Source organism: Notolepis coatsorum (assembly GCF_963971535.1).
Source record: "Notolepis coatsorum genome assembly, chromosome: 19".
In the NCBI taxonomy this organism is placed as follows: Eukaryota; Metazoa; Chordata; class Actinopteri; order Aulopiformes; family Paralepididae; genus Notolepis; species Notolepis coatsorum.
In genome coordinates, this window is record NC_140183.1 from 38,262,113 (window position 1) to 38,288,844 (window position 26,732).

General features: G+C 43.0%; 1 protein-coding gene across 1 annotated transcript in view; it reads left to right on the plus strand.

Annotated features, from left to right (window-relative positions):
• The first annotated feature begins 4,031 nt into the window (after positions 1-4,031).
• Positions 4,032-26,732, plus strand: part of ptpn23a (protein tyrosine phosphatase, non-receptor type 23, a) — a 43,799-nt gene continuing 21,098 nt past the window's right edge. Inside the window, exons 1-12 of the mRNA XM_084336823.1 lie at positions 4,032-4,233; positions 9,087-9,161; positions 10,923-11,050; positions 11,320-11,396; positions 11,544-11,593; positions 21,075-21,206; positions 21,634-21,714; positions 22,481-22,612; positions 24,854-24,901; positions 25,503-25,559; positions 25,672-25,730; positions 26,277-26,356. Coding sequence (XP_084192949.1) covers positions 4,150-4,233; positions 9,087-9,161; positions 10,923-11,050; positions 11,320-11,396; positions 11,544-11,593; positions 21,075-21,206; positions 21,634-21,714; positions 22,481-22,612; positions 24,854-24,901; positions 25,503-25,559; positions 25,672-25,730; positions 26,277-26,356 — 1,003 coding nt within the window. The 5' untranslated portion in view covers positions 4,032-4,149. The remainder of the gene's footprint in view (positions 4,234-9,086; positions 9,162-10,922; positions 11,051-11,319; positions 11,397-11,543; positions 11,594-21,074; positions 21,207-21,633; positions 21,715-22,480; positions 22,613-24,853; positions 24,902-25,502; positions 25,560-25,671; positions 25,731-26,276; positions 26,357-26,732) is intronic.

Consider the following 26,732-nt stretch of genomic DNA (forward strand, 5'->3'; position numbering starts at 1 on the left):
TTTTATCTAGTTTTCTACATTATGAATATTGTATATACAGTAATACTGGACACCTTATGTAAATTGTACATATTTTATATAGCCTAATGTGTACCAGCTTTTGGATTGATTTATTTTGTTTTCTACATCATGAGTATTGAATATCACACTGAACATCTTATGTAAATTGTACACATTTTATATAATTTCACTCATCACTGTGTCCTTTATGAGAAGGTTGATTGGTCCTCTCTGATGGAGAGGAGCAACAAACACTGGTATTTGTTAATTTTTAAGGCCCTTATTGGTAAGCTACCGCCTTAAATGACACATTATTGGAATGGAATTTTGGAACCTATGGAACCTATGGCTGGTTCTCAAGGTTCCTCGAGTTTGCTCGGAACAGGGTAAATCTGCATTTTGAGTCATGGCATGAACTCTCCCCTCTGTTGCAGAGTTTAAAACCTTGATATCCAACCATTGTCAATCAAGTTGTACATGTTTTAATTGATTTGTTATCCTTACTTTTTGCCTCGCTTTGTTGTCTTGTTATGATTTTATATGCCTTGTGATTTTATATGCCTTTTGTGCTTTATTCTGTATGTACACTACGTGAGTAAATGAGGGAAACCTCAGTTGCCTTTCGAGTTTAAATAAAGGTTTGAAATAAAATTAAATATAGCCTATACAGTGTACCAGCTTTTGGATTGTTTTATTTTGTTTTCTGTTATGAATATACTGAATACAATATGTATTGGCCAAGTGGTGGAATCATGAGCACGGAAGCAGTTTGCTTTTATTTTTCACCGGTCACAAATATGCAATAACCAGAATGGTACCCAAAAAACTGTCTCCCAGTTCTGGTTTACCAGTGAAATATCTATGGTCTATACAGACTAACAAGGGTCATCCCAAAAGTTGTGGAATCAATTTAACAGTAGAATTTATTCCAGTAGATAGTTGATTCCTATGTCTATTGAATCAAGGAATAACCAACTCCACATTTTCCATCACGGGGAATCATTACATGATATAATGGAAGTCTGAACGGCCACATGTCAAGTTGCCTTGTTATTAAATTAATGTTTGATAAACAAAAAAACGAAAGTATTTATTTAGAACATTAACAGAAGCTACTTTGTTCTTAATTCAATATTGCATTGTTTATTTAAAAATAGTCTGTTTACATCATCAGTTTTAGTATTTGTGTCTAGAACCATCTCTTGGAATAAACTCCATTTATACCCAACATTCATAATTGGAATCGGAGTTGATTTGTGGAATCAAACAGCATAGTTACAGTAGAAGGCATGAAAAGTGTCCATGTGGTTAATAAGAGGAGGAGGTAAAATATTTCCACTATGAAGGGAATTATGCTTATCTATTGGTTAAACATGGACCAAGTCATTGCATTTTAATCACTGCATATATAGTATGTGATTTTATTTAATTACATTTTTCTCAGTACCTAATAATCGATCATTGAATTTTAGCAAACTGCAACAAGGATAGGGGAAACTGACAGTTGTAGTTCTGTAGAAGGATAAGCGTTTGCCTGGAAATACACAATTGCATGCATCCATACAGTAAGCTATGGAATCAGAGCCATAATGTGTATTGAAAACGTATTGAGTAACGGGAATAGGACTTGAGATGTGCCAATGGTCTCTGAACAAAAGTGCAATCGCTTGACACACTTTGCCAACCTAGGATGGCTTAGAGTAGACGACAGAGTACAGCAACTTGCAATGGGCCTGGTCTACAAGATACACTACACGACCAAGGTACCCATGTACATGTCAAAATACTTCCCAAAGGTCAGTGAATACCACGATCACAACACCAGAGGGAGCTCCACAAATCATGTAAAACCCAGATTCGGCTCAAACAAGGGACTAAACACGTTTCGCAATTATGCCACAACAATGTGGAACGCCCTACCCAAAGCTGTAAAGGAATGTGAATCACCCACCTTCAAAAACACTCTCAAAGAACACCTACGGGAGACTGCAATTCAAAACTGGCCCCTACAAATGTCCTAACCCAGTTGTACAATAAAGACCAAGCATGGCTTTGTCAGTATTCCAATGTACCCTACCCCCCCCCCCCCACACCTCCAATGTACAGCCCCACCCAACCCCACCCCACCTACCCAACCTCCTCCAATGTACAGTTTCTATGTCAAATGTAGGTCAGTATTCCAATGTACAGTGTGTCCCCCCCCCTACCCAACCCCCCCCCCCCCCACCTCCAATGTACAGCCCCACCCCACCTACCCAACCTCCCCCAATGCACAGTTTCTATATCAAATGTATATACACTCTTTTTCTGGATTTTTTTAGTATCACAAACAGTACTGTATTTGAAAATCTGGTATGTCATAAATTTATAGATGTAGCAGTACTGTCTATCTGTATGTCGTGTGTGTCATATGCAGACCAGGCTGCAGAAACAAATTAGTGGGGGGGCATAAAATGTTCTCGGGGGGGCACAATGGTTTTTCAACACAGGTTCTGTTTTATACGTTTCAGCTGGGACAACGGCGCTGTGGCTTGCTTGGCGCTGCCCATGGTGCTGAACTAAACAGCAGAGAGGCAATTGAAAAATCAAATTTCTCTATCTTAAGAACATTCACTTATACAAAAACAGACTGAACGGATATATATAACAGACCTGCTGGGGCAGCGGACTGAGAGCAGGGGACACAGACAGGCTGGATAAGATGGTCAGGAAGGCCAGTAGCGTGGTTAGGGTGTAGCTGGACGCCCTAGCGAGGGTGGCGGAGAGGAGGAACCTTGCTAAGCTCCAGGCCATCAGGGAAAACCCCTCCCACCCACTATACACAGACTTGGCTGACAGGAGGAGCATGTATTGTTATAGGCTCACACTACCTAAATGCAGCACTGAACGGCACAGGAAGTCCTTCATTCCGACAGCCATCAGACTATACAATATCACTGTGCCTCACTGCATCACTGAGCACAGAGTGACAGTTACCATCTTCCTGGACTCTTACTTTTTAAACAGCACTGTGCAATATTACACCTACTGTAGACTTCAGTATATTTTTACTGTATTTATTTACTGTATCTTTTATTCTATTTTTATTCTATTTCATTTTATTCTATTCTTAGCCATTTGTTTTGTTATTCTTATTCGTGACTTGTTCTGTCTAAATGTTTAATGTTGAGTGATTTGCAGTGTCAAATTTCCCTCAGGGTAATACATTTCTATTCTATTCTATTCTATATCTTTGAAAAGTCTCCATTTATTCAACACTTCTGAATTCACTGACAAACTGAACTGAACTGACAAAAATAAGGTGCATAAAAAAGCAAACAAAATTCCTCCACAGGCTACTCACCATCATTAGTAGAGCGGCAAGCGGCGTTTGGGGACAGAGTGAAATCTTCTTAAAACACTGCCCCTCCACTCATTCCTGAACTTTTTTGTTAAGTCCTTCTCAAATGCCAACTGAATTAAATTGGCCTTGCGTCGATGAAGCATACTAAGGCGATGTTCTGTAAAGATGTTCTTAAGGGTAGAAAACGAATTCTCACAGAGTGCCGTGCTAGCTTCAGTAGTGTTGTTGTTGACATCAGTGCCCACTAGGGCTGTTCCCGACTAAGCATTTGGATAGTCGACTTTGATTGAAAAAAAACAAAAAAAAAAACATTTTTTTTTTTTTTTTTTTTTTTTCAGGGTGGGCACAGCTGACTCAGTGGGCGGGCCAGGCCCCCCAATGCCCGCCCATGGCGCCGGGTCTGGTCATATGATGAATTGAAAATGGAGGACCCTGATGGAAACAATACGAAAGTCTTTCTCAGGTCTGCATCCTCTTAACAATTGTATGTATTGAGCTGTACTGTACTGTACCCATTCTGCAATCTGTTAATAAACTTTTCAATCAATCAATCAATTGAGCAAAGTCTAACCTACAAACGACACGAGGAACCACATCTCCCATAACCCCCTTTTTCCTGGAGCGGGTACGTAATGACGTCACGTCCTCAAGTCAGCTTCACATCTTCCTGTGTTGAAGTGTTTGGGGACATGACACAGTTGTTTGGTGATTTTGTGCGAGAAACGTTATCGTACACAAAGCTATCGCCGTGATTGAGATACTGAAACAACTGAAAATCGTTGTGTGTGGATCAGCAGCTGGCCGCGATGGAGGCGGTCCCCCGCATGCCGATGATCTGGCTGGACCTGAAGGAGGCTGGGGAGTTCCCGTTCAGCCCGTCCGTGAGGCAGGTGAGCTGGGTGGGGAGCGCAGCAGCAACAGGGCTCCGCGGGGAGGAGGGCTGAGCTGAGATCGGAAGTCAACCAGACGGATTATGGATGGAAGACTGGCTAACCTAATTGACTAGCTAGCTGACAGACTAACTAGCCAACGCAGCTAACTTTGGTGGCTATTGGACAACACTGTAACGTTAAGATGACTAATGTTAGCTAACGGCTAACTAGCTAGTTAGATTAGTTAGGTTACTGGCTGACCACCGCCTTTGTTAACGTAAACAATTGCTTGCCAACAGACATGCTAGCCAGTCACGTTGATAGTTATTCTGCTACCCAGATTTTAAGCAGATATTTGAATAATACAACATTGACAGTCCAGCTCTACCACCACACACAGCACGGCCCAGTCCAGTTTAATGATGACTGATGTCATCTACACATGCATCTGACCGACATATTTACTGTGAAAGTAATGATTTCGAACAAATGCAGGCTACCAGTACCAGTCAAAAATAGAATGAACGGTTATGGACGTTATTATAAATGAGTAGTAGCCTGAGTGAAGCGTATTCGGCCTTCAGAGGCATTTCAGTAATAATATCGGTGTCAAAACAAAGGCTGTAAATCATAGTCCAGCCTTTTCCAACAGACACTGGAGTAGCTACAGTAGCAGCACCCGCACGCCTTGTGTGGTTTGGTCATCTGTGTATTATCTGTTTGCCCCATTTTCGTGCTCTTCTTCCTGGTCAGACTACTGCACTGCTTGACCTTACTCCTAAAACCCACCTCACCCTGCCCATTTTGACAACCTAGGATGGCTTAGAGTAGACTACAGAGTACAGCCACTTGCAATGGGCCTGGTCTACAAGATACACTACACCACAAAGTTACCCATGTACATGTCAAAATACTTCCCAACGGTCAGTGAATACCACGACCACAACACCAGAGGGAGCTCCACAAATCATGTTCAACCCAGATTTGGCTAAAACAAGGGTCTAAACACATTTCGCAATTATGCCACATCAATGTGGAACGCCCTACCCACAGCCATAACATTTTTTGAATCCCTACCCACCTTCAAAACTGCTCTCAAAGAGCACCTACGGGAGGCTGCGGTTCGAAACTGGCCCCCGTAAATGTCTGAACCCCCCTCCCACCCACCCACCCCCTCCTAATGTACAGTTCCCTCCTCGTATGTATATATTTACTCTTAGGATCTCTGTTTAACAGTACTGTATATTTGCATATCTTGTATGTCACAAATGTAACGGTACTGCATATCTGTATGTCATGTATGTCATAATGTCATCAGCATGGTTAGTTTTGATTAGATTAGATTGTTATATCTGTATGTATATTGTGTATGTCATAAATGTCATTATGAATTGAAAATGGGGGACCCTGATGTAAACAAGACGAAAGTATTTCTCTGGTCTGCATCCCCTTAACAATTGTGTGTATTGAGCTGTACACTGTACCCATTCTGCAATCTGTTAATTAAAGTTTTCAATCAATCAATCAGTCCAGTAAAGACCTTTGCCTTCTTAACGTAACTTCTTTCTGTAATAGTCCACTGGCCTAGACTGGTGTCATTTGACCAGACAAGGATGGACATATTTTCTGTAAGGGAAAAGGCCAAACAATGGATTGTTGATTAGCCTAGGTATTGCACTTGCATTTTCTCTTTACTGAGAGATTTAATAAAAAATGGGTTGTCAACTAATCAATATGGGCCAGTGAGCCTATATTCTGCTTAGGCTAGTTATGGAACATTACTTTTTTCATTTTCAGATGACTATAAATATTTTTCAAAAAGCCAGTACAGTTCTGGAACAACATCCTATGGACAGATGAGACAAATATCAACTTGTACCAGAAAGATGAGAAGAGAAGGGTATGGAGAAGGAAGGGAAATGCTCATGATCCAAAGCATATGCCTCATCAGTGAAGCATGGTGGTGGTAGTGTTATGCAGCAGGATGAATTCTGAAGTGTTTCGGGCAAATCTGCTCATATTCAGCCAAATGCTTCAGAACTTATTGGACGACGTTTCACAGTGCAGATGGACATGACCCAAAGCATACTGCGAAAGCAACCAAAGAGTTTTGTAAGGTAAAGAAGTGGAATATTATGCAATGGCCAAGTCAATCGCCTGACCTGAATCCAATTGAGCATGCATTTCACTTTCTGAAGACAAAACTGAAGGGAAAATGCCCCAAGAACGAGCAGGAACTGAAAACAGTTTCAGTAGAGGGCAGGCCAGGCAGAGCATCACCAGGGATGAAACCCAGCGTTGTGATGTCTATGTGTTCCAGACATATGTTAATGGCAGTAGCCATTAGGGAATGGGATGGGTACCGAATTTGGTACTTTTAACACTTTCAGAGCCGGCCGTGTTTTCCTTTTTACCCCCTTGAATGCCCATCATCCACTTCAATGTTAGCGTTAATATCTCCTAATCTATGTTTTAAATTATGGCTATGTGTCTAATCTGCCCGTCGCATTATCAATGACCCATTTCCAGTCAACATTGTCGAAGCGGATTGTTTTTTTATCGGTTCATTTCCGTTTTATATCATTTTGAAAAGCCCTCGTTTTCACGGAAAAAAGAGATTCCATGATAATCGCCCTGTACTGGAATATTCTAGAACTTTGTCATTTTTTGGCCTATTTATGAATCGTTTTCAAATAAACGCTAGATTATCGATAGTATATGTGTACGTGTGCACGCTGGTGCCGCGCGCTGAAAATCGATTCTCTCTGTTCCTGATCGCTTTTACAGTCAATCACATTATAGGGGGAAAGCTATTATCTCCGTGAAAACGGTTCTGATTATCCTAAGACTGGTCAAATAGATTCCTTACCTGAGATCAGATGGTATCCAAATGGATTATTCCAATTCCTGATCGCCATTCCGAAAATCGATCCTTTTATTGATCCACCGCGTATACTGTAAAACTCATAATCCCCGCTGCTCTGAGGGTCCAGAATGAAGCTGATCGACTCCGGTCACATGCGTGAGAAGTAAAATGTGGAGTCCGGGTTTTTTTTTCTCATGCCTTTTCATTGAGTCCAATCCAAAAGGGTGAATTACCATCTGGGAGACGATAGGGGCGCTTTTTTCACATCTGAGTGCATGGGGTGGCTGATTTACCAACGGTAGACTCTGTTGATGAAATATGAATTCAGATCACTAATAAAAAAAAACGATTTAAATGTGTCCTTAGTAACTTATACTCGAGGGTTGTACTAGGGTTGGATGCAGTTCCCCGTTGGTCAGTCTGTCTGTTTTCCATCTTCTGCTGTGTTTAACGTTATCTGTTTACGAGTGCTCCTGATGGCTAGCCTAGTACCGCGGGACTTTTATTATTATATGTCCGCGGGTTGGCCAGTACTGCGCAAACGTTTATTAAACATTATATGTCCGCGGGTGGTCTTGTGCAGTGCTCTCGTGGCACTGTCAACTAAAGCGAACACTCAGAAGACGCGCACCGTTTGCCAGTGCAGTGATTGCAGAATGTTTTATTTTTTTGTATACTCGCCAGCAGGGGAGGAAACTAACTGTTTGGCTTACCAGCCAACTGGCGGGTATCTGATTTTTTTTACCAGCCAAACGTAAAAAATACCAGCATTTGGCCAGTAAAGTGGCCTAATTTCCTCCCCTGGTGGTGGAGATACTCTCAGGACACCATGTGGTGGAGATACTCTCAGGACACCATGTGGTGGAGATACTCTCAGGACACCATGTGGTGGAGATACTCTCAGGACACCATGTGGTGGAGATACTCTCAGGACACCATGTGGTGGTGGGCAGTGGTGATACTCTCAGGACACCATGTGGTGGGCAGTGGAGATACTCTCAGGACACCATGTGTTGGGCAGTGGTGATACTCTCAGGACACCATGTGGTGGGCAGTGGTGATACTCTCAGGACACCATGTGGTGGTGGGCAGTGGTGATACTCTCAGGACACCATGTGGTGGGCAGTGGAGATACTCTCAGGACACCATGTGTTGGGCAGTGGTGATACTCTCAGGACACCATGTGGTGGGCAGTGGTGATACTCTCAGGACACCATGTGGTGGGCAGTGGAGATACTCTCAGGACACCATGTCGTGGGCAGTGGTGATACTCTCAGGACACCATGTGGTGGGCAGTGGTGATACTCTCAGGACACCATGTGGTGGGCAGTGGAGATACTCTCAGGACACCATGTGGTGGGCAGTGGTGATACTCTCAGGACACCATGTGGTGGGCAGTGGTGATACTCTCAGGACACCATGTGGTGGGCAGTGGTGATACTCTCAGGACACCATGTGGTGGGCAGTGGAGATACTCTCAGGACACCATGTGGTGGGCAGTGGTGATACTCTCAGGACACCATGTGGTGGGCAGTGGAGATACTCTCAGGACACCATGTGGTGGGCAGTGGAGATACTCTCAGGACACCATGTGGTGGGCAGTGGAGATACTCTGAGGACACAATACTGGGCTCGATTTTTGAGTGATTCAAATCTATGACTGAATTTATTTTTATATAAGTTTCCATAAATGTCATGTTCCCCTATACAAATTGGGAACAAATTGTAATGCGTTATAACCTAATCATCTTTCACACTAACGGTCAATACAAAGTATTGCAGAGTCTGACATTCTCAGAATTATTTTGCTAGTATTATTTATAAATAAATAAATAAATAATGGATGTGCTGACTGCTGACATCACGATCCATTTTCTTGTCTCCAAGATGCGATAATCTTTTCATATCGCAATATATTGCGACACGATATATTGTCACACCTCTAAAATGCAGATCCATTCATTCACCTGTTGCCCGCGGTGCCACTCTCTTCCCTCTCCTCCAGTTCATCCTGAAGAACTACGGAGAGAATCCAGACAACTACAATGAGCAGCTGAAGAAGCTGGAGACGCTCAGACAGGTGGGTGGTGTGGACCTGCGTTTGTGACCTTGCTCATTTTTCATCATTGAAATATTATTAACCCCAAACCTAACTGCCCCCAGGAGCCCCCAGGCTATAACCTAACTGCCCCCAGGAGCCCCCAGGCTATAACCTAACTGCCCCCAGGCTATAACCTAACTGCCCCCAGGCTATAACCTAACTGCCCCCAGGCTATAACCTAACTGCCCCCAGGCTATAACCTAACTGCCCCCAGGAGCCCCCAGGCTATAACCTAACTGCCCCCAGGAGCCCCCAGGCTATAACCTAACTGCCCCCAGGCTATAACCTAACTGCCCCCAGGCTATAACCTAACTGCCCCCAGGCTATAACCTAACTGCCCCCAGGCTATAACCTAACTGCCCCCAGGAGCCCCCAGGCTATAACCTAACTGCCCCCAGGCTATAACCTAACTGCCCCCAGGCTATAACCTAACTGCCCCCAGGCTATAACCTAACTGCCCCCAGGCTATAACCTAACTGCCCCCAGGCTATAACCTAACTGCCCCCAGGCTATGGTCTAAGCTCTGTGTCCCTGGTGTAAAAACCAGGCCTGCTCCCTTTCCCCCCCCTCCCCAATAGTATGTTTATCAATTATCATAGATTTTCTTTTTAATTATTCTTTTAAACAAAACATTGAAAATAAAATCAAAAATGCCCGGCCACCCTGAAGACAAGGAAAAAAAGAATAACATTGTTCTTGGTCCATATAAAAATAAGAAAACACCTAGAAAAATATATGAATATTTGTATATATGTATCTACCCATATACACCTCTGTACACTACTTGTACATTAAATAAAAAAAAATTATAAACAAAGAGCACCCAAGCCCTGCTATTCACTAGTTTTTGCACTTCAGTCATCCTATTCTCATTCCTTCTTCACCCCAGGTTTCTCCAGCTTCTCTACAAGCCCTACGCTGCCCTTGTATGTCAAAATAACTATATTAAAATGTATTTGAAATGAAAAGCTGCCTGACCTGCAGCTTTATTAGCTCATGCACGCTTGTCATGACCAGCTTCACGATGAGCTTGATTTAAAGGTAGAATCTGTAATGCTGTCAAACAGCATTCTCTTGGCAAAAGAGCCCTGCTTTGTATTGCACATGCATAGGTTGGTGGCTGAGTGGACGGGTTGCTACTGTTGGCCACACTTCTTCCAAGAGAGTTCTGGAGAAATTCACAGTATCGCAATACATCTTTTTTTAAATGTTCTTTTAGAATTGATTCCCGAATGGATCTTTAACCTCACTAGATTGCCACTGCAAAGTAGCCAGGCGTAACAAAATATTTGTTCCGTCACCCACAGTGTATCCAGTGGGAAGCATTAAGCGCACAGACGTAGACAATTTCTCTAAATTTTCTACATGTTCTATCCATTCAAATGCTTGTTATGAGGCCGGGTTAGACCAAGCAAGGGGAAAACGCCATATTTGGTGTGACTCTAGGGAGAAAAAGAAAAGCGCAAGTAACGTGACATTTGCGAGACTAGATGCAGACGTCAGCAGCCAAGCTAACGAGGTACTGTAGGTAACCTAGTTAGCAAGTTATTTAGGTTTCCTGCAACACATTGGCTTCATCCAGGGCTATAATCATACAATGTAGGTTACATCTAGATAACCAGCTATCTCCCTCTTGCCTACAGTGGCTTTACCTCTGACTATGTGTACCGACAGGAAGTGGTGTTAATGTGCTGTGTCGCGCTTTGTCCCTGTGTGTGTGTGTGTGTGTGTTTCTGCCAGGGTGCGGTGAATGTGACGAGAGACTTTGAGGGATGCAGTATGCTGAGGAAGTACTTTGGCCAGTTGCATTACCTCCAGAGTCGTGTTCCCCTGGGGCCGGGACAGGAGGCCGCCGTGCCAATCTCATGGTAGGACAATACACACACACACACACACACACACACACACACACACACACACACACACACACACACACACACACACGTATATACTATTTGTATATTCACAAGATTATATCTTATGAGCTATGAACTACCTCAGAGGGCTTACACATTTTGCATATGCAACCACATGGATCACACACACACGCACTCGCACTCACAGACCACTCTACGTTCCACAGTTCCACACACTCCATTTGAGTGGCTTCCTTATTGTTGTTGTTCTGTTTGAGCAGGACGGAGATCTTCTCTGGAAAGACCGTTACCCACGATGACATCAGCTATGAGCAAGCCTGTATCCTCTATAATCTGGGTGAGTGGAGACCTGTGGGAAGTATTTTTTATAGACAGTTAGCCAGTCTGCTCCTAGTGGCGACTCATGGTCCTCCTCAATGGAGTGCTAGTAAAACCTGCCATGCTAATGCAGTAACACGCTAACTTACCTGTCATTTTCCTGTAGGGGCCCTCCACTCCATGCTGGGAGCCATGGATAACAGGGTGTCTGAAGAGGTAAACGCATACACAAATGCGCACTCACATGCATACACGCGCACACACACACATATGCATGCACACACACACACCTGCCCTTGCACACACACACACACCTGCCCTTGCACGCACACACACACACACACACACACACACACACACACACACACACACACACAGACATGCACACATATACATAAACCCCATCAAGAATATTATCTTCCTCAACTCTTTTAAAGGATAACAACAGTGTAATCTGACCTTTTGTTACACACACAGTCACACACACACACACACACACACACACACACACACACACACACACACACACACACACACACACACACACACACACACATATATGGCTAAAGCAGCACACTAAAACTAAACATTGCTGGATTGTCAAGAAGATGAGTGAGAGAGATAGTGGTAGAGAGACATTCACTGCAACATTACATTAGAGTGACCGGTGGAAAGAAATTCACTACTGTTAATTCCAAAACTGTCAAACCGAATCAAAATGCTTTTATGGCGTTATAAATGCTCTAGTTTTTATCTTATTGAAAATTATGAGTCAACATATTAGGTTATTTTATGTAGAGGTTGGTAAACCGTTTCAAAGATGATTGCAATGTTGATGCAATGTTGTCAGTGTGATTTTCGCCTTGGCACAAACAATAGACATTTATGCCAATTATATTTGGAGGGTGAAAGCTGGCAAGTCTCCCACATGCCTGTCAAAATGTATGTGAATACAACATCAGCAGATGCTTGGCTATATACAGCATTAGCAGACATATTAAGCATTTATTTTGCAGTTAACACCTATAAGTCAGACTGTACAATCACTCACGTTGCACATTTAAAGCGAGACGAAGGCCATGTAAAGACACAGGGTGGTAAGGCCATGTAAAGACACAGGGTGGTAAGGCCATGTAAAGACACAGGGTGGTGCTTAACTGCCATTCAGTTGTTTGGGCTCAAACTACCCCACAAAATCGCCTTGATGTTCTGCAACCAGCGACACAGCCACTCTGAACGCTGCTGATCCGCGTCTACAGCCCTAACTTGCACAACGGCTTCTTGCTTCAGAGGCATAATCCATCACGGCAAAAGCGAGGAACGAAGATGAATATAGCGAATGTTCCATTATAAAGCTGATATTTGTCTTGGAATAATTTTGGAAATTGCCAGTAAGAAAAGAAAAGGAGAAAAGAAAATTATCATGGTACTGAATAAAGATGGATTTTCCAGCTGTGGTTGGATAATATAGTTATATTTTATTCTATTCTATTCTATTAACACATTGGTTGCCAGCAGGGGGTGCACGATTTATCGCTTGAGTGCCAGCGCTTTAGTCAATGAGAGGACGGGGATATTTGCGAACGCATAAACTATATCTTAAATTATGGCTATGTGTCTAATACAACCGTCGCTTATCAATGACTTGCTTGCAGTCAACATGTACGAAACGGATTGTTTTTTTATCAGTACATTTCCGTTCTATACCGTTTTGAATACGAGTATAGTTTTGAAGATTTCTAGTGATTCCAGAAAAATCAGCGAAAATAGCCCTTTACTGGAATACACAAAACACGTCGTCATTTTTTGGCCTATTTATGAATCGTTTTAAAAAAAACGCTAGATTATCGATAGTATATGTGTACTTATGCACGCTAGAGAAGCGGGCTGAAAATCGATTATCTATGCCCTGCCTGGCGCTAACGTTACGCACACACACATACACATACACACATGAGACACGTTGTGAACACTGTGAAAAAAAAACTCTGATTACCCCAAGACTGGTAAAATAAAGTCCTTACCTCACATCAGATGTTCTGCAAAAAGATTAATCCAATTCCTGATCACCATTCCAAATATCGATCGCGTTTATTGATCCAATGTTATACCTCGAAACAGATAATCAACGCTGCTTTCGGTTGCCTCAATGAATGCAATAGTCTCAGGTTACATGGCTCAGAAGTAAAATGTGGAGCCCGGAGTTTTTTTCTCTCTTGCATTCCCATTGACTCCATTCCAATGAGTGCAATACCATCCGGGAGACGATAGGGGGCGGTATTTGCCCTTTTCGAGCTCAGAGCCAGTCCCAATGATAACGTGAGGCTGGATGGATGAAAAATGAATGGATATCTCTAATAAAAGAAATAACGATTAAATAACGAGATTTCTCATCATTGGCACCCAATGTGTTAAGATGGAGTCTGCAATAATAACCTAAGCAGCAAGAGTTAGCGTAAACCCCGTCGCTGATAACTGCTGTCAGTCTTAACCTCTTTAGCCCGTGCGGTCCGCCAGCGTCATAAATCAATCTCTCCAGACTGTATGACATTAAGTAGCGTTTTCTTTCCAAATGTATCCAAGAGTAAAGACCCTAACCATGTCACAACAGCAGTCATAGTGTATATTTTCAGCAATACGTTTGTTTACCAATAGGTTAAAGTGTTATTAGTGAGATTTTAGTTTATGGAATAAACAAATGTCTTAACACATTCAGCGCCGGGCCTATATGACCAAATTAGGGCTAGCGCGCCAGCGCTTTAATCAATGGGAGGACGGGGATTTTTGCGAGTGCTTAAAATATATCTTAAATTATGGCTATGGGTCTAATACACCCGTCGCTTATCAATGACTTGCTTGCAGTCAACATGTACAAAACGTATTGTTTTTTCATCTGTACATTTCCGTTTTATACCGTTTTGAATGAGTATAGTTTTGGAGATTTCGAGTAATTCCAGAGAAAGACGTGATAATAGCCCTTTAGTGGAATACACAAAACACATTTTTCTGCTGATTTATGATTATCGATAGTATTACGTGTCCTTATGCACGATACAAAAGCGGGCTGAAAAATCGCTTATCCGTGCCTTGCTCAGCACCAACACACAGACACGTTGTGATCGCTATGAAAAAAACATCTGATTAACCCAAGACTGGTAACAGAGTCCTTACCTCACATCAGATGTTCTGCAAAAAGATTAATCCAATTCCTGATCGCCATTCCAAATATCGATCGTGTCCATTGATCCAACGTTATAGTCCAAAACACATAATCCACGCTGCTCCCAGTCCCCCCATTCAACGTGGTACAACGATACTGCACGCCATAGCCCATGTGCTGCACACAGCAGCATCACACCTGGACAAGAGGAAGGGGAACTATGTGAGAATGCTATTCATCGACTACAGCTCGGCATTCAATACCATAGTCTCCTCCAAACTCATAGCCAAGCTCAGGGACCTGGGCTTGAACTATGACCTCTGCCAGTGGGTCTTGGACTTCCTGACGGGCAGACCCCAGGTGGTGAGAGCAGGCAACTGCACCTCCTCATCCATCACCCTCAACATAGGGGCCCCCCAGGGCTGTGTTCTGAGTCCCCTCCTCTACTCCCTGTACACACACGACTGTGTGGCTCAGCGGAGTAGCAACACAATCATCAAATTTGCTGACGACACAGTAGTGGTGAGCCTGATCTCTGCAAACGACGAGAGGGCCTACCTGGAAGAGGTCAAGGTCCTGGCGGGATGGTGCCAGGAAAACAGCCTCTCCCTGAACGTCAGCAAAACAAAGGAGATGATTGTGGACTTCAGGAGGCCGGGGGTCAAGGACTACAGCCCCCTCAGCATCGACGGGGCACCGGTTGAGAGAGTGAACAGCTTTAAGTACCTCGGAGCCCACATATCTGAGGACTTGACATGGACCACACACATTGACAGTGTTGTGAAGAAGGCACGACAACGCCTCTACTTCCTCAGGCGCCTAAGGAAGTTCCAAGTCAGTCAGAAGATCCTTAAGAACTTCTACTCATGTACAATAGAGAGCATCCTGACTGGCAACATCACCTCCTGGTTTGGGAATAGCACTGCACAAGACCGAAGCAGACTACAAAGAGTGACACGTTCAGCCGAACGCACAATTGGAGGGGGGCTCCCCACCCTCCAGAACATTTACAACAAGCGGTGCAGGGGCAAGGCTAAGAGAATCATTAAGGACTCCAGCCACCCGAACAACTGCCTCTTTGAACTGCTGCGGTCAGGCAAGCGATACCGGAGTCTCAAGGCGAGCACAGAAAGACTCAGAAGAAGCTTCTATCCCCAGGCCATCAGGCTGCTCAACGAACAATGAACACTACACAACAACCATCAAACGCACATAGCACACACATCCACACGCACACACTCACTTTAAACAAACACACTGCAGCACCCACTCCCCACACTTTATATTTATTGATAAAGGATTTGCACTACAACTCGTACACCTTACTGTAAATTGTACCTAAATTGTACCTCATCCCATTTCTGCTTTGCACTATATAGTATTGTATATTTGTACACTGCATAGTATATTGTATATTATATGGTAACTCAGTTACGTCTATTCTGCATCGAACATTGTACATATGTCTATACTGAACACTGACCTCATTTTCTACTTCTAATTTACATGCTATACTATGTTATTTGATACTTATCTTGTCTAGCACAGTCTCTGGAGCGTAACAGTAAGAAGCATTTTGTATAAAAGTATTCTGTACTTCTGTATGACAACTATTAAAGAAACTTGAAACTTGCATACCCGAGAAGCAATACCCGGACCAGACTTTTTTTTGATGCACATCCCCAGCCAATCCAATCCAATGATGTGCAATACCATTTGGGAGACGATAGGCGGCGGTATTTGCCCTTTTGCGAGCTCGGACCCATTCCCAACGATAACATCAGGTTGGATGGATGAAAATAAATGAATATCGCTAATAAAATAAATAACGATTAAAACCCGACTATACCTGGGTTCGAGCCCAGCTCTCGGCGTTGCTACCAGCTTGGCTGGCCATTCATACTAATACAATTGGCAGTATTAGGGGGTGGGAAAGCTGGCGGGTGGGAATCTGGCGTTGTGGACAGCGGCGCCTACAGGTCAGGTCTCGGCGCTTGCTAAGCGGGGCAGGACTTGGTGGAGATAGCGTGCCCTCCCACGCGTTACACTTCACCAATGAGAGTCCTCGCTGCCAAGTGAAAAGAGCGTCACTGGCTTGACGGCGCACGTCTCGGAGGAAGCGTGGGTTCGACATCAGGACACCCTTTTACCGACTCGTGGGAGAACATGCGTACAACAACCAGGTAGGGGAGGGGGGGAATTGGCACAACGACTAAATTGGGACGGGGAGAAAATCCGAGAAAAATAGGAGAACGAAAAAAAAAATATACTCGGGGTCGGCACTGAATGTGTTCATAATTTTGCGAATATCCGCCATTTTTTATTAGCAGCGCATGGCCGATTGTAGTCATGTGAGGAGAGGGCATGCAGAGCTCTCAATGAGCATTGAAATTTCGATTCCATCTTCTTGCAAGCAAATTACTTCTCTATGAATATTTTTCTTTTTATTTCTCTGGATTCTCTATCACAAAACTGAACGTTATTGGCATAGATTAGAGCGCAGTTAGTGTGTACCTTCTGTGAACATTTAGCAACAATCCCTGTTGCAATTTGATCCAAAATGGCAGAGCCATATCCAAGAATGGAACAGTAGATTTCATTCACGGTTCTTCAGTTCATGCCTGGAGATACTAAATCCAAATTTAACTCTGCCATTTGAAAGAGGAGATTTGGCCCGATCTATAGATGTGCAAGTTGGCTATAATAAGGTAATGTATAGGCCAGGGCCCTCATTTATCAACAGTTCTTAGAAAGTGTTCTACTTTCGTTTGTAAGCACAGAATTTAGAATTTGTGTACGCACAAAAAAATCTGGATTTATCACATGTGCGTAGACGTGTCCCACGCACACCGGCAAGTACTCTGTGTTGATAAATGCCACTTGTTCTACGCTCCGCGCTCGTGCACGATTTAAAGTATTTGCATATAGCACCGCCCGTAATTAACTATATACGGTAATGGAACACCCCCATGAAATGTGGAAAAGTGGACTAAGCCGAGCGAAGCGTGTTATGGGAGAAATACGTGACAGGCTGACAGACATGTACACGTATGGTGATGTCGGATATGATATCTATTAACTTAAAGACCATATTAACTAATAAAGACTGCTGGAATATGACTGCCTTTTTCCATTTTCTTCTATTAATACCCAGGGATTAAAGTTCTCCTCAATTCTATTCCAAATCGTGACGGATTTTCCGTCAATGTTCTACCTGCATATGATTTGTAGAGGCATACAATCTATTTTGTTGTCGGTATTAGGTAGCCTATATGAATTACATATAATAGCAGCCATAGCCTACATTATGCAACAGTAACTTGCGCATATATAATATATCATATAATATTCCTATATGTCTCCCAGGAATCGTGGGGCTCTGGGGAATAAAGGTTGGGAAGACCCTGCTCTCATAGCCTATCCTTTATAATGTTATAGGCTATTTCATTTACAGTTTACTCTTATCAGCCTACCCAGCATGTAATACGTTCTTTGTTAGAACTCAACTTGTTATTATTTTGCGCATAGATTGCAGAAATACGGGAACGTTTTGATTTATATTTAAAAGGCTTTGACACAAAACGAAATAAGTGGAATTTCGAAGCTGCAAGCAGAATACAAGTCATATCACCCACACGATATATGCTACCTGTATCCAGAGCATGTATGCTTTTCATTCATTTAAGACACATTTATTGCAAGGGTTTTGTATACACATAAACTCAACAAATAACCTCTGTTCTCGTTGCAATGCGTTTTTAATTCTTTCTTATACAGTAGGAAGGGGGAAGCACACTATCGTGGGTGTTCATATGACTTGTATTCGGCTTACAGCTTCGAAATTCCACTTGTTTCGTTTAACAATGGCAAAGCCTTTAAAATATCATCAAAACGTTCCCGTATTTCTGCAATCTATGCGCAAAATAATAACGAGTTGAGTTACGCGGAGCGCAGTCAGTACACCCCGTATATTCCGATAACGCTATATATAAACCATGCTGCATTCATTCAGAAGGAAAGACCTATTATTCCAAATGCTATTTATAGGGTTTTGACCATAATTACACTACTGTTGCTATTTTACAATTAACTATAATGAATTACGGGGGTCATACAGAACACGTCAGTCAAACTAATGAACGAAAGCTTATTTCCGTGTTGAAACTAATGCATGAAACTGATGAGAGCATATGCTGTCCGTCTGCAGTATCCATATTCTACCGCCGGGCGCCAGGTACGCATGCCCTGAGCTGAGCGTAAATATACGCACAAAGTCAAGTTCACGTTTAAATTGATAAGTCACACACTTTGCTTAGAAATGATCGTACGCACGGGTTACGCACATATCTGTGCGTACGCAACGTTGATAAATGAGGGCCCTGGTATTCTATATTCTATATAATATAACAGAATTCAGTACTGTATATACAAACGTTTATGTTTAATCATCTTCCCTTTATTAATTTGCTTATATTTTTGTACACATGATCTCAAGAAGGTGCTGAACGAGCTCAGTGGCAGTTTTGGTCATTTTTAGCACAGTGTTATTCACTGTCAAAGATGCAAAGAAAAATCATAATTTATATTCTCTTTCATCACAATTTACTCAAGCCTAGTAACAGACACAATATTTCTGACACTGGGAATACATTCCATGAGATCCATAGATGTCCCTAGATACCAAGAACATGCAAATGGACCTTGTAGAAGTGGAGCAATCTTCCATTTACTTGGGTATGTATTTTTAGGCGGATTTTCAGAAATTAGGGCTAGGGATTAACAGGTTAAAGACACAGCACAGTGATGTTTTAATTCAGTCATAAATAGCTTATTGTGGACTATTAATGTCACAAGTATAGTTTTTTCAGCTTCATATGTATCATTTGAAGTGTTTTAGGTCACCTTCTCTGAGCTCAGCCAAGTCTCAGTAGGCTCAGGGGGCATGGCCTTCTCTTCACTAGAGCTGTTTGACTGTTACACTTTCAGTGCCGGCCGTGTTTTCTTTTTACCCCGTTGAATGCCACCATCCACGGCCAATGTTAACATTAATATCGCCTAATCTATGTTTTAAATTATGGCTATGTGTCTAATCTGCCCGTCGCTTATCAAAGAATCATTTTCCAGTCAACATTGTCAAGGCAGATTGTATTTTTATCGCTTCATTTCCGTTTGATAGCATTTTGAAAATCACCCGTTTTCGGGGAAAAAACAACCCATGCCTATGATAATCGCCTTTTACTGGAATATTCCAGAACGTTGTCATTTGTCGGCCTATTTATGAATCGTTTTCAAATAAACGCTAGATAATCGATAGTATATGTGTGCGCACGCACGCACGCACGCTCGTGCCGTGCACTGATAATCGCTGCTCTTATTTCCTCATGGCTTTTACAGTCAAAACAGCCATATCACATATCACATAAACGCTTATATATCCGTGAAAACGAGTCTGATTATCCTAACACTGATAACATAGATTCCTTACCTGAGGTCAGATGGTATCCAAATGGTTTATTCCAATTTCCGATCGCCATTCGAAAAAAATCGATAAATGTATTGATTCATCATGTGTACAGTATAACCCATATTCGCTGTGGCTCAGAGGCTCCAGAATGAACTCTGGTAGACCCCGGCTGCATCAGTGAGAAGTAAAATGTGGAGTCAGAAATCCGTTCTCCCATTCACTTTCATTGAGTCCATTCCAAAAGGGTGATTTACCATCTGGGAGACGATAGGGGGCGCTTTTTTCACATCTGAGCGCCGGCGGTCCCTGGATCTCCAACGGTAGGCTTGCGTGATGCAATATGATTTCAGATCGCTAATAAAAAACTAGAATACTCGTGACCGTGGCATTCAACGGTCGGGGCGTAAACCCGAGAATAGCCATGAGTGGCATACAAAGTGTTAAGGACTCCTCATCTCATCCTGTGAGTCCTCTCACTCAGCTAGATGTGACTGATGGGCCAATCAGAGTAACCTCAGAGTGTTTATGATGCGATATTTCAGAGGAAGCAGATTGGATATCTGAAATGGCTTGATTTAGTTGATATCCAGGGGGATAGACATCGAAAAGCTTTAGCATAATTTCCACAACAACAATTCTAACATTTTGGGTAATGCTACATCAACATACCTTCTGTAAAAAAAAAAAAAAATGCAAGGAGACAAACAAGATTTTCATTAGGATTATCATGTGTCCAGGGGCTGAAGGTGTCGTGTGTTCACTTCTGTTCCTCTCTCCGTGTCCAGGGGCTGAAGGTGTCGTGTGTTCACTTCTGTTCCTCTCTCCGTGTCCAGGGGCTGAAGGTGTCGTGTGTTCACTTCTGTTCCTCTCTCCGTGTCCAGGGGCTGAAGGTGTCGTGTGTTCACTTCTGTTCCTCTCTCCGTGTCCAGGGGCTGAAGGTGTTGTGTGTTCACTTCTGTTCCTCTCTCCGTGTCCAGGGGATGAAGGTGTCGTGTACTCACTTCTGTTCCTCTCTCCGTGTCCAGGGGCTGAAGGTGTCGTGTGTTCACTTCTGTTCCTCTCTCCGTGTCCAGGGGCTGAAGGTGTCGTGTACTCACTTCCAGTGCTCAGCAGGGGCCTTCTCCTACCTGAGGGACCACTTCAGCCACGACTTCAGTGTCGACATGAGCCACCAGATCCTTAACCTCAACATCAACCTCATGCTGGTAGCTGACAGACGTACACACACACACACACACACATAACTTGGCGCGCACACACAAATGCTTGTATAGATTTGTGCACGCACACACACAGACACGCACGTAGCTTGGCGCACACACAAATGCTTGTATAGATTTGTTGTGCACGTACACACACACACACACACACACACACACATGCAGCGTAGAGCAGAGCTTGACTCAAAATATTTGAAGTCGGCCTGACCTGAAACTCACCCCCAATATTTTACTTGGCACAAACCCTTCGGCTCCTTTTGGGTTCCAGTTGGGCATTCATCTCAGGCTCTACTACACACACACACGCACACACACACACACACACACACACACACACACACACACACACAGACACAGATCGAAATTTGTTTAGTTTGTGCCTGTGTCTCATCAGCTGCTCTCCGTCCCCCAGGGCCAGGCTCAGGAGTGTCTCTTGGAGAAGTCCATGCTGGACAATAGGAAGAGCTTCCTGGTGGCCCGCATCAGCGCTCAGGTCAAGTTCTTACCATGACGTGTCATGCTTTCCCAAATACTCTAAATGTACTGCTATCCTAATCATGAGAATGAGATGGTGTGACGAGGTTGTTGTTGTTAAAACATGGGGCCTACTGCGTTGTACCCATCCATTACACACGCATCTTGTTATAGGTCACTGGGAGAAGAGTCTTTTCTCCATGAGATATTTACCATTCTCCTGTGTATACAATATACAAATCAAGTAGCTTTCTGTGTTATGTACTGTTAAAGTGTCTTTCTATGTTACATACTATGTTAAAAGTGGCTTTCTGTGTTACATAGTATGTAACACAGAAAGCCACTTTTAACATGGTATGTAACACAGAAAGCCACTTTTAACATAGTATGTTAAAAGTGTCTGTGTTTTGTAGTATGTTAAAAGTGGCTTTTGGAATCATTGAGGCCCTTCACCAGTGCTGATGCTTGTTGTAGCCTGGTAGTGACCCAATAGCCCATACTGGTGTTGTTATTGGTGTAGCCTGGTAGTGGCCCAATAGCCCATACTGGTGTTGTTATTGGTGTAGCCTGGTAGTGGCCTAATAGCCCATACTGGTGTTGTTATTGGTGTAGCCTGGTAGTGGCCCAATAGCCCATACTGGTGTTGTTATTGGTGTAGCCTGGTAGTGGCCCAATTGTCTATACTGATGTTGTTATTGGTGTATCATCATCATTCATCGTTGTTCTCAACCTTTTTGGTTCATGGCGTTACCAGGTGTCTGATGGTGCCGTGTGTTTTGATCCAGGTGGTGGATTACTACAAGGAGGCCTGCAGGGCACTGGAGAACTCGGACACGGCCTCCATGCTGGGCAAGATCCAGAAGGACTGGAAAAAACTGGTCCAGATGAAGATCTATTACTTTGCTTCTATCGCCCATGTGAGTAGGCTGGAGGTGTTGGTGGGGTTGAGAGGGAGGCAGAATGGCAGTGGAGGAGAATTCCATCAGATCTTACCTGCCCTTCTCACTCTATATAAAACTTTGTATATGAACCCCTCATTAATTATTTTAATGTCATATGGTGCAACACTTACCCCAGCCATCTCAAGAAACGTGAAAGTTTACATCGCTTACATTACATTGTTCCATCGCTTTGGTCTCCTGAGGCGAGCTGAGTTTAATGTACACCAAAATGCATCAATTATGTATCAAGTTGTCAACAACATGAATCACAGACTGTCTGAGCTGCCGTCCACTGCACATCCACAACACAAGAAATAGGCATCTTATCTTTGGCAAGAGGAGAAAACTCAAATGTGCCAGCCTAAGCATAGCATGCAGGGGCCTGTAGATCTGGAACGAGCTCGACGAGAGTCTGAAACTGTCAAAATCCTTCACAACCTTCAGAAAATCACTGAAAGAGGAACTGCTTAAATCACATCTCTAAATAGAATCCATACTTAGTAGGGGTGTAACGATGCATCGATTTTAATGTGACTATTCAACTGCATCGATTTAAATATGTTAGAATCGATTTATAATCTAAATTAAAATCTTTTTATTTTATTTTTCTATGTTTTTTATTGTTGTGTTTTTATTGACCTATAGTCCATTCATGCTGAGTGAATCAGTTCCCCCAGCCACATTTGTGTATTCAATTTCTTTTTGGGGAATTAACTGATAGAAAATTAATCGAATCGAATCGTGGTCAAATGAAGAGATTTCATGATGCATTGAATCGTTGTCTGAATAATCGTAATCAAAATTAATCATTGTGAGGTCGCATCGTTACACCCCTAATACTTGGGTATATACATTTTCTGTATTTATGTATCTATGTTGTATGTTTGTTAGTAGGAAGGTGTGTAAGCATACCCACGTTGGATGTTTTTGTTTTTGTTTGTTTATATTTTGTTTATATTTGTGATCAGGCTCCCTCCAAAAGCTTTAAATAGCTTCTTGGGAGACCTGGCACATTCACACAATTTCGTTGTTGTTGTTTTCACATGAAGATATGTATATGTCATATATCGTGTGTGTGAATAAATTCATTCATTCATCTCCAATAGCTTCAATGTAGCAACAATTATTATCAGTTTAGCCCTAGTAAAATGACATAGTAAAAGTATTAATTTAAATTCACACACAAACACTATTCACTAGGGGTGTAACTGTACGTGTATTCGTCCCGTGAATTCACGGTATGGGGTTCACAGTGCGGTACGTGCAGCCATACGAAGAATAAGTCTCATACCACTAGGTGAAACTAGGGTTGCACATTTTACAAATCTATGCTCAATATCTTTACTTTACACTGGCTTACATTGATCTTTAACGTTTAATATTAAGCTTGTATTGCCAAATTTAGATGATGAATAAAACGGTGAAGCTTAAACGCACACACAATGACAATTGGACAGAACAAATAACAACGCGCACTGACCCTCTGCACTGCAGGCTGTTTCTCCCCTCCCCTTACTACAGGTGTCAGGTGTCCCTAACCATGAATGAATTATATCATGTTTGTAACACAGCAGGGTCATTACAATTTTACAGTTTTCTTTCGTTTTCTTATTCGCCCAATAATGTTAACGAATGGAAAGCCACACACACCAAGTTGGTGTGTCACCAACACACACGCCAACCTTCTCCCACGGATATTCTCTCACAGCTGATTAAAGAAAAAAGAAAGCAATACATACTTTTCCGGACTGATCATCTGAGCTCCTCTCCAGTTGAACTGCTACTGTGTTTAAATCCAAAATATTGATAAATCGTCTGCCATTGTTGGGTAACATGTCATCTGTTCTCTAGTCTTCAGTCTACTCTCGGCTTCACATGCAGTTAAATCCTCTCTACAAGTGAAACTGAAACTTAACAAGCCTAAGTTGTTAAGGGGGCAGAAGGCAATTAATTTACTTAGTGGATGCCTGAACACAGAATGACACCAGTATCACTGACTACCATGGCAAGCCTATAGAAAATTATTCTATTTAATAATAATATTATAATAATTATTATAAATATATAATAATAATTATAAATATTTATTTCCTGTTGTACCGAACTTGTACCGAACCATGACCATAATACCGAGGTACGTACCGAACTGTGGCTTCTGTGTACCGTTACACCCCTACTATTCACACACACCAATAACACCTCTTCTCTTTCACACAGTTCCATATGGGCAAACAGGCTGAGGAGCAGCAGAAGTATGGAGAGAGGGTAAGACCAGAGCATTCTCTCTCTCTCTGGTTTGATTTCTGACATGTTACACTTGGCTATTGGTATCAGACTTTAGTATTGGGGGGAATTCTCTAAAACCAATAACCTGTTTTATCCCAGTATCGACTAGGGCTGCACGAGTCTTGGTAAAATGTGAATCGCGATTTTTCTCCCTAAGAATTTAGATCACGATTCTCACACGATTCTTATTTTTCAATAAAAACAACACAAAAGTAAGAAAATATATTGAATGTTGAATTAATAGCATGTTTTGCTTTACATCGTGAGAGTGTGATTGATATTGTAACTGGGATTGTTCCGGAGCAAATAAGTCAACAGGTGAATGCAGCGTGACGTGAATGCATAGGGGAATAGCAGCGAGTGTTTTAATGCAACTGATCTCCATTTAGCCGCAAATACATCAGAATCGTCGTAATTTAGAAATGAGATTGCATACGTCTATGAATCGAGATTGCGATTTATTTTTACAATTAATCTTGCAGCCCTAGTATCGACCCAATGCCAGTATTCACACTGGTTTCAGTGCATCCTAACCCACCAACATTTCTTCTACTGCTTACTCAACATCTCTTTCCCATAGCTGGCGTATCTGCAGAGCTCCTTGGACAAACTCAACGAAGCCATCAAGCTGGCCAAGGTACACTTGCCCTCCAATGAGCCACATGTAGAGCCATTCGAAAGTAACAATGTGTTCCCATTAGAACGACAAATGGACCTCTTTTTCCCTGTTCTCTTGTTTGTACTTTTAGGGTCAACCTGACAGTGTGCAAGATGCCTTGAGATTCACCATGGATGTTATCGGGGGAAAGTGAGCGGTCTGGTCTTACTGTTAACACTTCAACAATTTTTTTTTATAAATCTTTTTCCCCCTCCTTTTTCCCGATTTTTCTCCCATCCCACCCTTCCTGGTTGCTGCGCACTTTCCCCTACTGTTGGTCCGAGAGGCCGGAGACTGTCACATGCTTTCCTCCGACGCATGTGCAGCCTGCCGGCAGCCAGCCTGGCCGTGCAGATTCTCACTGGGAGAGTGTAACGTGTGGGAGGCCGCACTACCTCTCTCCAGATCCTACCCTTGCTGAGCAGGCGCCCCGACCGAACTGTAGGGGTCGCTGTCCACAACGCCCAGGACCCACACGCCAGCTTTCCCACCCTCTAATACTGCCAATTGTATTGGTGTGAACGGCCAGCCAAGCTGGTGACAACGCCGGGAGCTGGATTCGAACACGCGAATCCAGCATCTCCGGCGTTGGTGACGAACGCAATCTCCGCTACGCCACCTGACCGCCCCTACTTCAACTGTACTTGACGTCAGCATGATCATATTGAATTGTTTTCTTTTAACCTTTGCCCACAGATTCAACTCCGCTAAGAAGGACAATGACTTCATCTACCATGAGTCTATCCCGTCTCTGGAGACACTGTCCTCAGTCAAAGGTTAATAGTGGCTTCCTGGACCGCATTTACTTCATCACAAAGTTGGGTCAGAATGTTTTTTGCATATGGTTTTGCCTAACAAAGCATGCATGTGCAGCTTCTGAACTGTTAACACATTGGGTGCTAACGATGAATGACGAATTATCGCTTGGTTGCCACCAGGCCATGTGAGCGGATCGGAGCGTGAGCGGCGCGGGGCGCGTAGCGGGCGGTTTTGACGTGAGCGAGGAGTGGGTTTTAAAATGAGTCGGCGCGACATCCGGAGCGAGAGTTCTCCTCCGCTCCAATCCACTCCAGGCCGCTCACAGTGGTTTAACACTGTTGATGTAATATATACATGCAGTACAATGCCAAAGCAACAGATGGCGATGTACAA